Source organism: Ictalurus punctatus, chromosome 16, assembly GCF_001660625.3.
Source record: "Ictalurus punctatus breed USDA103 chromosome 16, Coco_2.0, whole genome shotgun sequence".
Lineage (NCBI taxonomy): Eukaryota > Metazoa > Chordata > Actinopteri > Siluriformes > Ictaluridae > Ictalurus > Ictalurus punctatus.
In genome coordinates this window covers 17,644,946-17,660,587 of record NC_030431.2, presented here as the reverse complement: position 1 = coordinate 17,660,587, position 15,642 = coordinate 17,644,946, and the positions used below count along the sequence as shown (strand labels likewise).

Sequence of the window (15,642 nt, the reverse complement as noted above, 5' to 3'; positions counted from 1 at the left end):
TAAAAATAAATAAATAAATAATAATAAACTACACTGAATTTTACATTTATGGCATTTGGCAGATGCCCTTATCCAGAGTGACTTACATTTATATATCTGAGCAGCTGAGGGTTACAGGCCTTGCTCAACAGTGGCAGCTTGAACTCATGACCTTCCAATCAGTAGCCCAGCGTCTTAACCACTGAGCTACCACTGCCCATCTTAATGCCCCATTTTAATTTGCAATCTTAAAAAACATTCTTATAATCACACAGAAAAAAAAAATCTGTTCCCAACTTATATATATAGTGTATATACACACATATTAAAACATAACACATATATTCACATATGACCTGTACTGTGTCAGTTAATGCCACACATGTTGATCCGTAACATGAAAATGATCAAATCAATATTACGTTCTATGCAACATCGGAGTGTAAACCTCTGACTTCCACACCTTTTCAATTCATAACAAAGATTTGATATTTCATGATACCACTGAATCTGCTACAATATGATACAATACAAAACGACATGATACGATGAGATGCGATTCGATACAATTCTATTTAGTAGCCTCCAAATGATATGTGAGGCCTACAAATAATTTGCAAATGATGATGACTTAGAGAATGATTATTTTATAGAATTGTGGGCAAATCACCTTGTGTATTAAATTATCTACACATCAGTGTAAAAAATATATTTTTACATACAAGTTGTTTGTTCTTTTTCGATAATAATAGATTTATAATTGTTGCATCGATTAATTTCAATCATTGCCTTTTATTTTATTTATCGATCCAAACTCTTAGATCATTACACCTTTAATGCAACACATAATAAATAATTACATTTTGTAGTTATATACATGGGACATTTGATACATCTTTTGCATATGAAATGCTTTAGACTACTAAACAATTAGAAAGCAAATGCCTTACAATTTTTGATTGTCATTCAAAAGGGTCATTCAAGCGCAGCTCCATTCTGCTTCATTATTTTGACTACTAAATTTATTTTCTTTAACCAGCACAGAGTTATCCGAGTACAACTTACTCAACATAGTTAATATGGTAATATTGTACTTAGAAACAGACAGATGAGCTTTCAAAAGCTAGTAATCACAGGGTGAACTTATGCTTAAATATACATAGTAATTCTTGTACATTTATCTATTGAAATTGCCGAAATCATCAAAAATTTGTAGAACCAGACCCAACAATCCATTTTTGGATTTAACATCAATTTTTGGATGTTAACGCCAGTTATAATAATTAATCTCGATCTTCAGACTCGACTTATACAATGACAGTGCTGGTGTCCATATCCACATAGTCCTACAAATGACACAAACAGATATGCACAAATCTTTTAGTTTGATAGTTTCCTATTAATATTTTATATTTACAACATTCTTAGACAAAGAATACTACTTTTAAAATGATGCCCATCATTATCGTCTGTGTTTACGGCAAGAAACACAGTAGAAACATTCAGAAATATCTGCATACTACAGCCTGGTAACTGAAAAGCACTTACACGATCATTTTCCAGAATGTTCTCCAGAACGTTGACAATATCCATAAAGGAAGGTCTTGTGATGTAGGAGTCTTGCCAACAGTCTCTCATCATTTGAAGCCTGCAGTATACATTAATTCTCATTGTTCAGTGTTCATACCTGATGCTAACTTTGTTATTATTAAAAAATAAGTTCTTTTATAAATATTATGATAAATCTTTAATTTCCTTACTGATGAAAATTTGATAAATACACTCACTGCCACCTTATTAGGAATAATAATAACCTGTGCACTTGCACATTCGTGCAGTTATCTAATCATTCAATCAGTTGGCAGCAGCTCAATGCAAAAAAACAACATACAGATACAGGTAATGTTCAGCTTCAGTTAATGTTCAGATCAAACATCAGAATGAAGAAAAGTGTGAACTCTGTGATTTTAACCGTGGCATGGATGTTGGTATAAGATGGGCTAGTTTGAATAAACTGCTGATCTCCTGGGATTTTCGCACACAATAGTCTCTAGAGTGTACACAGAATCGAAACTGCATTGTTGATAAGTGGGGTCAGAGGAAAATGGCCAGATTGTCTTTAGCTGCCAGGAAGTCTATAGTAACTCAAATAATTACCCTTTACACCCGTGGTGAGCAGGAGAGCATCTTAGAATGCATAAAACATTGACCTTGAGGTGGATGGGCTACAACAGCAGAAGATCACATTGGGTTCCACTCCTGTCAGCCAAGAACAGGAATCTGAGGCAATCATTGGCACAGACTCATGGAAACTGGACCGTTGAAGATTAGAAGAAAAATCAACTGGTCTTTTTCCAGTATTCAACTATCCAGTTTACATGACTCAGTTTAAGAGGCTCATCCACCCCAAGATTTGATGTGTTGTGCATTTCAATATGCTTTTCTGCACACCATGGTTGTAAAGAGTGCTTATTTGAGGTACTATAGACTTCCTGTCAGCTCAGACCAGTCTGGTCATTCTCTTCTGATATCTCTCATCAACAGGATGTTTCCGTCTGCAGACCCTCAGCTTGCAAGATGTTTTTTTGTTTTTCCACACCATTCAGTGTAAACTGTAAAGACTGTTTTGTGTGAAAATCCCAGGAACTCAGCAGTTATAGAAATACTCAAAACAACCCATCTGACACCAACAACCATACCATGGTTAAAATCACAGAGATCACTTTTTTCACCATCCTGATGTTTGATGTGAACATTAACTGAAGCTCTTGACCAGTAACTGCATGATTTCGTGTACTGTGCTGCTGCTACATGATTGGCTGATTACATAACTGCATAAATAACAGGTGTACAGGTATTCATGATAAAGTGACTGATGAGTGTATATAGGGTTAATGCTCCAGAAAGTCTTTAACAGGAACAATAAGTAATTCAGATTGATAGGACCCAGTTAAGCATGATTTTGGTTACCCAATGTTTTACACATATTGTGTTATTGGGGCAGGAATATAATAAGAATAACTTTTGCATATTCTCCTTATGTCCATATGGATTTCCATGTTCTCCAGTTTCTTCCCACCTCCAAAAAACAGGCCTGTAGGTGGATTGGCTTCTCTAAACTGCCCCTAGGTGTGAATGTGTGTGTGAATGGTGTCCTGTGATGGACTGGTGTCCCATCCAGCGTTTATTCGTGCCTCATATCCAGTGTTCTCGGTATAGGCTTCACATCTAGAAATTACTGAAGAATTAATGAACAAATGGATATTACACTATAAAGACTCTTTTGTTCTGACAGCCATGGCAATAATATTCATTTTTGTTTATACAAAAGGGTTTAATTTAGCACCCTTACAGGCAGTTCAGTTTCTTGAGAAACCCTACAACTGACATTTCCTCTGTTGGAGATGGTTGGGCGTTTTGAGAGTTGAGGTTGATACTGACTATCATGGAAATGATACAATCTACCCACAATCAACAGTAAAAATTATGTTTATTATTCCACCCTGTATTACAGATCATTCTAATTTGAAATGAGTCAGAATGTTTTACCACAGCTACTCACAATTCTGGCCTGCATTCTTCTGGTTCTCGTGTCCTGTGGCCAGCACATAAATAAGACACAACTTCCCCTGATGTTTTCAAGTCGGGGTATGGCACAGTGCCTAAAAGATATTAATGAAGGGTTAAAATCAATAGTAGATATACAGGATCGTTAAGCATTTCATATAATCGGACATTCTTTTATAACTCTATTCCTTCCACTTACCAAATGTTTGCATCTCCCAGATTACAATTCCAAAAGCCCAGACATCTCCTTTAAATCCGTATAAGTTCTCTTTGAAGTATTCTGGAGGGTACCATCTAAAGGGAATTAGCTTCTGTATGGAGACACAAGAGTCTGAATATGGATAAACCACTTCACTGCAGTATGGAACTTGAGGATGAACGCCCCTGGCCCTACCTCAGTAAAATATTTCAATATGCTAGAGTAAGTAAACACTCATATATAAAATGAAGCGTCTCCATTGCTTCCCTAGAAGGCATGAACTCCATCTAATTTGAAAAAGTCTGTTGAGGTGAGTTCCATTAATTTACTAACATTAACTGGCTATATTTATTTACTAAGTTAGCCTGTTTTCATTGCTTCTGCCAAGTTAGGCTTGCACCAACTCCATCAGCAAACATAATCTTTTAGGCAGCATGTCAAGTTCTAGCTACCTGGTAAATATTGGTTATATTAGTTACTTACAGGATATTTTACTTCTGATTAATTCATTAGCAAACTACGTAGCATTAGTCATGCATATGACCAGCAAATGTACAGAGACTGAATGATGTTTTCAGGCAAAATTGTGCAAAGACAAACAATATTTCCTTTTTGTCTACTTGGTAAATGGTAAATGGCACACTTTTATATAGCGCTTTTATCCAAAGCGCTTTACACTGTGTCTCATTCACCCATTCACACACACACTCACACACTCACACACCAATGGTAGCAGAGCTGCCATGCAAGGTGCTAACTTGCCATCGGGAACAACTTGGGGTTCAGTGTCTTGCCCAAGGACACTTCGGTATGTGGAGTCATGTGGGCCAGGAATCGAACCGCCAACCCTACGATTAGTGGACAACCTGCTGTAAAACCTGAGCCACAGCTGCCCCATACTTGAAATATGCCATAACCTATGTTGTGTTTAAACTTGAGAAAGCTAAAAGCCTTACACTGTCGGTCTTCTCGCAGTTTCCCGAGAGTCTCAACCCCCTCGTTATGTCTCTGGCCAAGCCAAACTCGGCCACTTTTACTTCATGGGGAAATCTCTGTACCATGATATTCCTCAGTGCCAGGTTGCAATGCAATATCTGATGATCACATAACAAGTCAATGCATCACACTATAATAAGTCATGTAGCTTGAAGAATATACAGATGGAGCTTGAGTACAAGTACCATTTTGGAGTGCAGATGGTCCATGGCCTGTGCTATGTGGTAAAGTGCAATGGTGAAGAGGTGCTGTAGCTCTTCCTGTTTGCACAGTCTATCTTTATTGGCTTTAAGGTAGGTGTGCAGGTTGCCATGTTCCACATTTTCCATAATTAACATATAGGGCACTTTGACACACAGACAAACAATATTATGTTATTATGTAATAACAGAGCAAGTTTATGAATCTGTATTGAGCTGAACAGAAATAAGCAATTATTGCAGGACAATATACTAAAAGCAATCCTTTCGGTTGCTTATTATTCACAACTTATTATTCAGTACAACTTTCGACACTGATTATGGAAATACACTACAAGTAAATAGAACATTTATAACAAGAAATGCACAAAACTATTTTATGCCATAAATTGGCATATATTTAGTATAAAATCTAAAATAAGTCCAGCAATAATCAACATTTTGGGAAATTCCTCTGTAATATCCTTCTAATTGGAATGTGCATGTGAAAAATTCATGAACGCAGAAATCATCTAGAAACCGAGATTTTCATTTGTCTGAATATAGAAGAAACCTGATGAGAAGAAAATTTTAAATGTGGTTTCACATGCTTCTACTCTAGTTAGTGTGGTTTATTATGTTCACAAAGGAAATTGACCTGTATATCATAAAGACACTGCATAAAATGGCATCATTTCTGGGTTATATGACGATGTGATTTTACACTGAAATCAATTTTTTCTGTTGGGCTTTGATACTTATGTTCCTACAGTTTAAAATAAGACTTTTTTTACTGATGCGGCCAGAATTGTCATTTCTACCTGCAGTGTCTTGCAAGTGTGACAGGAAAGATGACAGGAAAGATCACATCATACCTTCTGTGATGTTCCAGTCTACAAGTTGTAGCAGATTCGAGTGTGTGTTTAAAGTCCGCATGATCATAACCTCCCTTTTGACCAGCTTGGGTTTAGCGGCTAAAACGCAAAGATCAAAAACATACTAAACTACGAGGTCTTTGTTTAAACCAAGAAAAAATTCTAAAGGGTCAAAACCTTACCCATTTTGTAGATTTTGCAGGTGAACATGGTGTGGCCTTTGATAGCACCGTGTGTCATTTTTGCTTTATACAGCATGCTTTCTTTTCCAGCTTTGATGAGCTGATGCATCATGAGATTAGCTTTGTTAAATGAGGAACTCTGTGAAATATAGTTTTAGATGATCAACATTAGGTCATCCTTCTTGTAATAAAAACACTTATACATCTATCCAGAGAGATCTTACAGCTGACTTCATGCTTTGCAGGTTAAATTCAGAAGCTGAAATGGCATTTTGTTCCAGCTGGACTGTAATAATTTGTTTAGGCCTAGAGCTCTCCTCTGAAGGATCAATTTCAGCAGATGGAAGAAACAGTGCCTGCTGCTGTGTGTTCTGCAGACTCCTAATTCTGCGCTTCATGGTCCGATACCTAGAGGAGTTAAACGCTATTAAGCTGTGCGCATCTCAGATTAAAAGGCTTTCGAAATATAGAAGTCTGGGTTGGCATAGATAAGGAGTAAACTCACGTTTTTAACCATGTTATAGACATTATGATGACCAGAAATATTGAAGCAAACAGAGTTATAATTATGCACAGCAGCAAGCTTTCTCCATCTGAAAATCAAGATTGAAAAAAAAAAAAATATATATATATATATATATATATATATATATATATATATATATATATATATATATATATATATTGCACAGAATGAAGTTACAACACATAACGTCAGCTTTTATTTTTCATTCCTTCACCACCCAGTCAAACAGATTTAAGTGCTAATGGATACACACAAAGCTGTAACTTCTTAAAATCCTGTCTTACCATATGATTTTTCACATCTAAAATTTTCTTCCTTTGCGCTGTTGTGTGCTGTTGTGTAGGCAGGTGTTGTTGTTGAATAGTTTGATGCCATGCCAGTATTCTGCTTTGGTGTAGGCCTATACATCTGAAATAATAAAGAAAAAAAATGTAAAAGAAAAAAATTATAAAATGAAATAAATCTTTTTTAAAAAATCTATATTTTCTACAATAAAATACTGTGGTCAATCCAGTATGATACACTGTATGTCCAAAAGTGTGTTGACACCAGACCATCATATCCATACGTGGATCTTCCCCAAACTGTTTCCACAAAATTGGAAGAACACAACTGTCTGGGATGTCTTCATATGCTGTAGCATTAAGATTTTGTCTCACTGCAATTAAGAGGCTCAAACTTGTTCCAGCATGACAGGTCCTTGAAGTCATGGTTTGCCAAATTTGTCCTACACAGTCAACCCCACTGAACTGAACTTTTGGGATGAACTGAAATGCTGATTAAGTGCCAGGCTTTCTCGTCCAACATCAGTGTCTGACATCATTAATGCTCTTGTGGCTGAATGAGTGCAAATCTCCCCAGCCATGCTTCAAAATCCAGTGGAAGGCCTTCCCAGAAGAGTGGAGGTTATTATAACAACAAAGAATGATTTCAAAAAGCACATACTGTCATGTGAAAAAATAAGTAGACCCAGTGGAAATTGTTGGCTTTTTTGACATATTTGGACAAGCAAACATTTGCTAAACTTTGAAACAGTGCCTATTAATAAAGTTGAAAAAAACCGCAAGGAAAATGAACTTTTTCAATAATTTCTTCAACAGAATCAATAGAATATCAGTAGATGTGATATTCTTCTGTGGAAAAAGTAAGTACACCCTTTGCCTCAGAAGCTAGTATTGCCCCCTTAAGCAAAAATAACCTCTTGTAAGCATTTTGCATAATTGTCCACAAGGCTTGCTAGAATTTTTGGCCACTCTTCCATGCAATATTCTTTCATTCTTTCAGATGGTTGAGGTTCTTCTGTCTGTCTGCCTGTCTGTCTGTCTGTCATTGTCTTTAAGTATAGTTACTTATGATGTACTTGCATTACATAATTTATAGACTTTCAACAAACATGTATAAAACAATATTGTATTTAAAATCAAAATGTATCATCTAAAGATAAAATTGGTTTCTTATTTAACTCAGCCCCTTTAAATTCGTTAGCTGTAAGTTATGTCATGTCATGGGGAAAAAACACTATTGGTCCCTCGCCGAAGCAGTAGCTTTTATTGTTAAGCCAGTTTATCTCATTTGTTTACATTTTCGTATTAAAAATGGGTCAATAAAGCCACGCTTAACCCGTAAGAACCCACAGTGACAAAGGTGTCACAAATACTGATGATCTGGAAAGGTCCTTTTTAAGCAGGAAATCCCTAAGTGACATCTACTGAACCTCATGTGACAATGTGTGAGTTTTGTGTTACCATGACATAATTTGCAAAATGGTGGTCTGCCTGGTTGGCACATGTTGCAGTGTTAACAATTTTTTAAAAGGCTTGTTTTTGTTACTTAAGGTATGTTTCAACCCATTTAACCATTGTAATGTTTTAATAACATGTCCTATATTACATTTAACCTGTTTTGATCACATTTCTTGAACAACTTTATATAAAACAAGTTATGAAAATATCGTAGTGATGTGTGTCACATCGGGAAGTTAACCTTAAAAAAGTAGATGAAACTGTGATGTGGCGTCTTTGTCACATTAAGAAAAATGGTGATGAGCTGCTCAATTAATTTAGCTGATTCATTTATTTTGAAGTGATGTATTTTCTGCAGTTCATTTCAAAACATATTTAAACAAATGTAAACATAAAAATAACGTCAAATGAATGAAATTGTTAAAGAAATGTATTATGAAACAATTTTGCATATCTGTAACTAAAACAAACAAACAAAAAAGAGTTTAATATTGTGCATTGGTCCTATTTTGCAGGCATTTAATCTTGAGTGTCACACCTCCAGACAATCTTCACACACCCCTGGAGCATTTCAGAATGTTCATAACTGTAGAAATGCTTGAGTTACTGAAGGAATAATCTAATTTGTACAGTGTGCAAAAATATGAAGCTCAGAGAAATGTTAACACCACTGTTAACGAATTGGAAATATTGATTGGCCTCTATCTGCGCATGGGTTTGCAACAAATGCCGGGAAATCGTGCATACTGGGAAAATAACACAAGGTGTCCCATGGTCGCTGACAACATGTCTCACAACCATTTTCAGACCCTGCTGAAAATTGTATGTTCACAAACAATGCCTGGATATCACCCCAGAAGAGCACAACTCTATTGATGAGCAATCCTATGTGATTTTGTGCTCTATCAAGGTAGCACTGGGGGAAAAAACACCAATGGTATAGGAGGTGACATTGTGATTTAGCTGTGTGAAACTCTCTCATCAAACCAAAACTACAAAAAAATAAAAAATTCCTCTCTAGCACTGGTTCTCAAGCTTCTTCAGTGACAGATCTACTTTGTAGGAACACTCCGTTGCAATCGCTTAGCTGGTTGTCAGCTTGAAGATGAGAAAAGTCTTGCCAAACGAGGCAGAGGATCTGTTGATGCCATGGTGGAGAAGGAGCAAAGCATGATCATTGTCAGGTGGTATGACAACAAATCTGTTACCCTGATCTCATCCTACTGTGCAGTTGAACCTCAAGACAAAGTTCAACACTGGAGCAAATCTGACAAACATACACACATTATGAAGGAGTAAAACAAATTCATGGGGGGAATAGACTTCCTTGATGCATGTGTCACGAGGTACAAATACCATATGAGATCATGTAGGTGGTGCCTCTACTTGTTCTGCCAAACCATCATGTTGGGCCTTGTTAATGCATGATTGATCTACCGCCGTGACTATCAACTACTTGGTGTCCAAAAGCCATTGAAACAAAGGAGCTTCCAGGCAGAGGTTGCCACTAGCCTGGTTCTTTTGAATTCACAGAGGGGTCACCCAACAGTTCACGGCACATCTTCACAATCACCACCACCACCCAAGAGAGTTCATGTTGGAGTACCAGATGATGTTCACACCAACCGGGTTGCACACTGGGATGCGAAATGTGACACCATTGCAAAGTCTGCAAAGTCCATGTAACCACCACTGTCTGTGAGAAATGTGATGTGCGTCGTTGCTTCACTGAGGAAAGAAATTGTTTCAAATGCTTCCATCTCCACTAGGCTAAATTTCCAAGAATGCTTAACAAGGTGATAACAATGGTTTGATTATAGAGAATTTGGTGGAAAAGTTTTGCTTATACTGAGCGTTTTGGGTTTTTCTTTCTTACAGTTTTATTGCACAAGGGACATGTTTTTACAATGTTGTTGCACTGTTTACATGTTTAGCTTGTCGAGAAGACCTCCAGTGTGAGGTAGTCATTTATTTTTATTCAGTTTGCACATTTTCATGTTTTAATTTGTGGTTAAACCTTTCCCGGAAAAGGTATCATTTTGATATATGTTATGGAAATGAAAGTAAAAAGGCTGTTTTTTTGTTTTGTTTTGTTTTGTTTGTTTTTTGTCTTTTTTTTTTTGTAAAATTAAGTTGTTGTGTAACTACATAACTATAACCATCAAAGTTATAGTTTTGGGATATGTTGTGGCTAATAAAAAGGGAAACCAGTGTCAACTCTGAAAAATTGTTGTTGTTAAACCTAATGTTCACAGTTATGTAGTTTTAAAATATTTAGTGGAAAAGCAAATAAAATGCTAAAACTGTATTATTTCTGAAAAATATATATATTTTTTGTTATACCTACCCAGCAAAGTAATCATTTTGATATGTTATGGAAAAGCAAATAAATAGGAAAATCTGTTATTAAGCAAAAAACTGACAATTCATTTTTTTTCCAGTTGAGGAAAAAACGCCCAATGTAACATATATGTAACATAAAATATTTACTATAAACGCCCAATGTGACACGTGTAACATTATAGATCTTTCATAAGGAGGGGTTGTATTTCAAAAAGCATTTCGGAAATGTGTTCTATATGGTCACTTTCATATCCCCCATATTTTTCCTATAAGAAGAAACGGGTCTGGGTTCTCACAGGTTAATAGGTTAAACTATTCCATATTTGACTCAAATTTAAATTAAAAGAAGAGTTTCGTTTATATTGTCCATGTGGTCAAGATTGATATGGATTTTAAGAAGTAATTAGTAATGAGCAATGCAATTACTTTTCAGACAGAGTAATTAGTCAGTAATTTAAGTACAAATTTGACACTGTAATTAATCATGAGTAATTAATTACTTTTTTTGAAGTAATGTTGGTAAAGATTTACTGGAAAGTTAATTTTAAAAAATGTTCTAGCTGTTAATTTCAGAGTTACATGCTTATGAATGTTAACATAAATGCCAAGGTTAACGTCTCCATGATTGCATTATAATTACTACTGCAAATTGAAATAAATAAAGGTAATGAAGGTTTGGCTTCTGAGATTAATTGCAGATTCTAACACTTCTATATTTAAATGTCTACAATTATTGTCACTTTGCATGAAAAAGTGCAAACGTGTATAAGCATTACACACAAGCATTTTCTAAAACATTATGTTTTGTAGTACGCACATAGACATTGCCTTACATGACACATTCATTCATGCATTTTGCTTTTTTCTGAATTACATGTTTATAATGTATTAATATTTCTCTGCCTTCAAAGGTGGTCCCAAATTTTACACACTGGATCAGTGGTCTTACAGCCAGCTGTAACTTTAACAAGTTCCTATCAATATCAATACTGTGACTTTAAGTGACATTTTATCCATAAAACCAGAAAATATGGATGCGAATGCTGCTTTAAAAAAATAAATAAATTTAAAAAATTCATGTATTATTAAAGAAGGCTTGTTTTCTTCCAACTTTTCCATTTTGCACACTGTAATCAGTGTTTGTTTGGATCTGGCTTTGATGAGGTCTAAAAGAACCTTCTTATCTAGTCAATGTTTTTAAATAAATAAAGAAAGAAAGACAAGAAAACACAATTTTGGTAATGTGCAATGTGAATGTCTGTCAAGTCAATATGTTTTCATAATTAAAAGACATAGTTTTGAGAGCAAGCTGATTTTTGGACATCAGTGGGACAAGTTTAACACAACCTGGAGTAAAACGTAGTTAAATCAGTTCAATTCATTTGACCTCTGATCACGATTACAATATTATTTGGTATAGAATAGAACTTTATCATCATCATTATGAATCACTTAGCTTTTACATGATGGTCACAGTATGTACCCTCAAAAAAAGGCTAAGAGAATGGCAAAATAAAAGAGCTGCAGATTAAAATAGATAAACCTACCAGTGAAGATCAACTTCAACCTGCTATCATAACCATTCATAGTTTGTTTCATCTAGTTTCGCTTCATGGTTCTTCTTGGGGTAAAGAGGGGTGTTACTTTCCTTTCGTAATCTATAGCTGAATTCTTTACTGCTCTCTATGGAACATTCAACTTTCGTTGTGGTTTCCTGTAAGCATGCACTTGATCTCAAAAATCAAGCCTAAAAACATTGACTAGATAAGAAGGTTCTTTTAGACCTCATCAAAGCCAGATCCAAACAAACACTGATTACAGTGTGCAAAATGGAAAAGTTGGAAGAAAACAAGCCTTCTTTAATAATACATTAATCAAAAACACAAATAAATAGTCTATGCATGAATGACATTCAATAAAATTATTAAATAAGGATAGTTCACCCAAAGAAGTCTATTCCCAAATGAAAAGACCCCCAGACATGGTTAGTTTTGCAGAAGAAAATGCTTGTTCTTCTCATGGTCTGTAAGATTGGAGCATTTTAAAATAGTATGCTTGCAATGAACTATAGTAACCTTCTTTATCTTTCTTCCGAGATGGGGGTGGGCCAGTCTGTTACTCTGAACATCATTAAAGCTACAATGCAAACAATGACATCTTCGCAAGTGAAAATATCTTGAATATATTCATATTGATCTAGTATATATTATAAAGATTATAATAAACCAAACAGGAGATTACTAAACCATTTTTTATACATTTCTACCAAGTTCAGGCTTGAAATAGTCTTGTCAGTCGTGATATATATATATATATATATATTTGCTAATTTAAGCATTTGTCTAGAAAGAAACAAAATGATTTGCGAATAGAATAAGACAATTTATCAATTGAAATGAGTAGAAATTCTACATAGATTAGACCAGTGGTTTTCAAAGTGGGGGCCGCCAGGGGGCCTCAACCATTTGGTGTAAAAATAAATACATGATTTTTTTTTCAGACAACCACACACACACACACACACACACACACACACACAAACAATCAATTCCTAATGTAATGTAAAGATGTAAGATGTAATTATTAATAATAATAAAAAAAGGGGGGATATATTCAGAAGTCTGTATTTTTAATGTGTTTTAAAGACATCTTGCAAAAGGGGGGCCTCGGTCAAATGTTAATGCCATTTGGGGGGCCTTGCCCTAAAAAAGTTTGGAAACCCCTGGATTAGACTATATTCAAAGTATTTTTCACATGTTAAGATGTCATTTTATTGTCACTTCTTCTCTCTTGACATTGTAAATGGCATTAGAGTTAAAGTCAAATAAAGCCCATTAGAATCATCAGATGCTATCTATGAAGTTTTAATACATGCAGAATGTCTAGCTGGCTGGTATTTCTTCATGCAGAAAACATCCATCCATTTTCCATACTGCTTAGCCTGGAGCCTATCCAGGGAACTCTGGGCACAAGGCGGGGGACACCCTGGACAGGGTGCCAACCCATCGCAGGACACAATTACACACATTTATTCACCCATTCACACAGTACGGACAATATGGAAACACCAATCAGCCTATAACACGTCTTTGGACTGGGGGAGGAAACCGGAGTAGCCAGAGGAAACCCCCGAAGCATGGGGAGAACATGCAAACTCCACGCACAGGGAGCAGAAGCAGGATTCGAACCACCCAACCCTCAAGGAGCGATGAAACAAGTCCAGGCTCTGCCACCCGTATGCAATCAGCTTGTGCCAAAATCCGCTATGCACCCTTAGATCCACTCCATTTATGAACACTGCTTTCATTCATACTAAATGTTTAATATTAATTTCATATTCTTTTACACATATTTGAAAGAAAGAAAATAGGCTATATACATTGTATATAATAAGCCAGTGCAAATTATTTGATTTTGAACATAATACGTATTACATCAAATAGTTTAGTGTAAAATGAAAAAAGCTGATTTTTTTTTTTTAAGACCATTTCAGTAGTAGATTATTAAGGTAGCAATCAACTATCATAGGACTCATTTCAGAAGAAAGAGAAAGAACAATCATAAGAATTATTACCCATGTGCAGTTTAGCACTCAACATAACACACGAGACAGTTAAAGACACAGAAGAAGGATTATCAGGGCTAGGGTTTCACATTTGGGTTATATTTAATACTATTTCGACAAGCTTTACTAATCCAACTTCTTGATGTTAAATATGTCAAATAGTGGCACAATGTAACAAAATCAAAAACAATACTAATATCTGTACTTGTTTAACTCACTGATCTCAGATTTGTCTGAGCAGAGTGAATATTAGAGCACAGAGGTCCACACTGTAAAATGCTTTATGTTCAGTAATAAACAGTTGACAAGTCGAAGGGTCCAATTTCTTACTTTTTTTTGTTCTTTTGTAAGCTACAAATAAATAAAGTGCTCAGGCGCTTCCTCTGTGGCATGCTAACACAATTTATAACTCTCGTTATCCTGAGCAAAGACAACATTGACAACACAGTGGCACAAACTGTACTACAGGATGATGAACAAAATCAGGTTGGCACAGAGAAAAACTGTTCGAGTCACAAAAAAAAACCCCGACGTTTCACAACGGTTATGCCATATGCTACGATGACACTTTGTAAACGAGCGTGGAATGACATTCAAGATGTGCAACATTGCAGAATGTAACCAAGATAGCAACTTAAAGCATAGAAAAGTGCATACATAATTATCAACAAAATACGATGTCTAGAATCTTCCGATCTTTCTTTAAAAGAAATTAATAATAATAAATCATAAAATTACATAAAATACCAATGAACAGGACACCATTAAAGATTATTCCTTAAAAAAAAATCATACTTAAATCAATATCACGATGCTGTTAAAAGTTTAACAATAAATAGACTAGTACCAAGTGCACATTGATGTGAATGACTATCCTTTGTCACGTATGTTTCATACAGTATGTGACCGGCACTTACTAATTTATTCTGTACATTAAAAAGAAAAAATTCACAGGTTAACACATAGAAATTAAAAACAGTGAGCGAGACAAACTGCCAAGAGAACAGACATTTTCTCAATTTGTCAGACAGTGCAAGCCAAAAAGAATTTGACAGTACCACAGTTTGGCTAAAAGTTAAAGAGGAAGAAAACAAAAAAAAAAAAACCCTTTCTCAATCTGAGAGAGTGGATCGTTTTGGGTGTTTCTCAGACACCGATGAGAGCGCAGGCATCACTGAACAACACAGTACTTCTTGTAGTCTGTTTCAAAATCCTCGTCCATGCTGCTGGTGTCAGCCATCTTTTTCCCGTCAGTCTTTGGCATGAACAGAGAGTAATCCACTCCCTGCTGCTCGTAGAAGAGGATGTACGCCGAATCGGTGTCGGTCTCCTCTGGATTCACCTCCTGCAGAAACAGGTTCACAATGGAGTCAGTTTTGCAGAAGATAAATACATAACTACATAAATAAACAAACAAATAAATTTATCTTTTTTACAAGCTGGGGGTGGGCTAGTCTGTTACTCTGAACATCATATTGCAGCTACACTG

The 15,642-nt window shown here is 35.6% G+C and overlaps 2 protein-coding genes across 2 annotated transcripts in view; both read right to left on the bottom strand.

Annotated features, from left to right (window-relative positions):
- On the bottom strand, positions 1-13,899 carry LOC108276549 (fibroblast growth factor receptor homolog 1). The gene is made up of 12 exons (XM_017488311.3): positions 12,136-13,899; positions 6,788-6,911; positions 6,483-6,570; positions 6,202-6,385; positions 5,978-6,116; positions 5,796-5,894; positions 4,927-5,087; positions 4,702-4,839; positions 3,746-3,857; positions 3,542-3,641; positions 1,528-1,627; positions 1-1,325 (listed from the first exon to the last, which is right to left on the bottom strand). The coding sequence occupies exons 2-12, from the start codon at positions 6,909-6,911 to the stop codon at positions 1,287-1,289; spliced, it is 1,284 nt and encodes a 427-aa protein (XP_017343800.1). The 5' UTR covers positions 12,136-13,899; the 3' UTR covers positions 1-1,286.
- Positions 13,900-14,236: 337 nt separating this feature from the next.
- LOC108277262 (ubiquitin carboxyl-terminal hydrolase 32) overlaps positions 14,237-15,642 on the bottom strand; it is a 30,682-nt gene continuing 29,276 nt past the window's right edge. Inside the window, exon 34 of the mRNA XM_017489842.3 lies at positions 14,237-15,498. Within this exon, the coding sequence (XP_017345331.1) occupies positions 15,325-15,498 (174 nt within the window). The 3' untranslated portion in view covers positions 14,237-15,324. The remainder of the gene's footprint in view (positions 15,499-15,642) is intronic.

What these genes read in the sequence shown, in the direction of transcription:
- LOC108276549 (XM_017488311.3), bottom strand. Translation starts at nt 6,911, where the DNA reads ATGTATAGGCCTACACCAAAGCAGAATACTGGCATGGCATCAAACTAT. An exon ending in TCTATAACATGGTTAAAAAC is followed by an intron (nt 6,386 to 6,482) that starts GTGAGTTTACTC and finishes TAACTCCTCTAG; the next exon opens with GTATCGGACCATGAAGCGCA. An exon ending in TGCAAAGCATGAAGTCAGCT is followed by an intron (nt 6,117 to 6,201) that starts GTAAGATCTCTC and finishes TATATTTCACAG; the next exon opens with AGTTCCTCATTTAACAAAGC.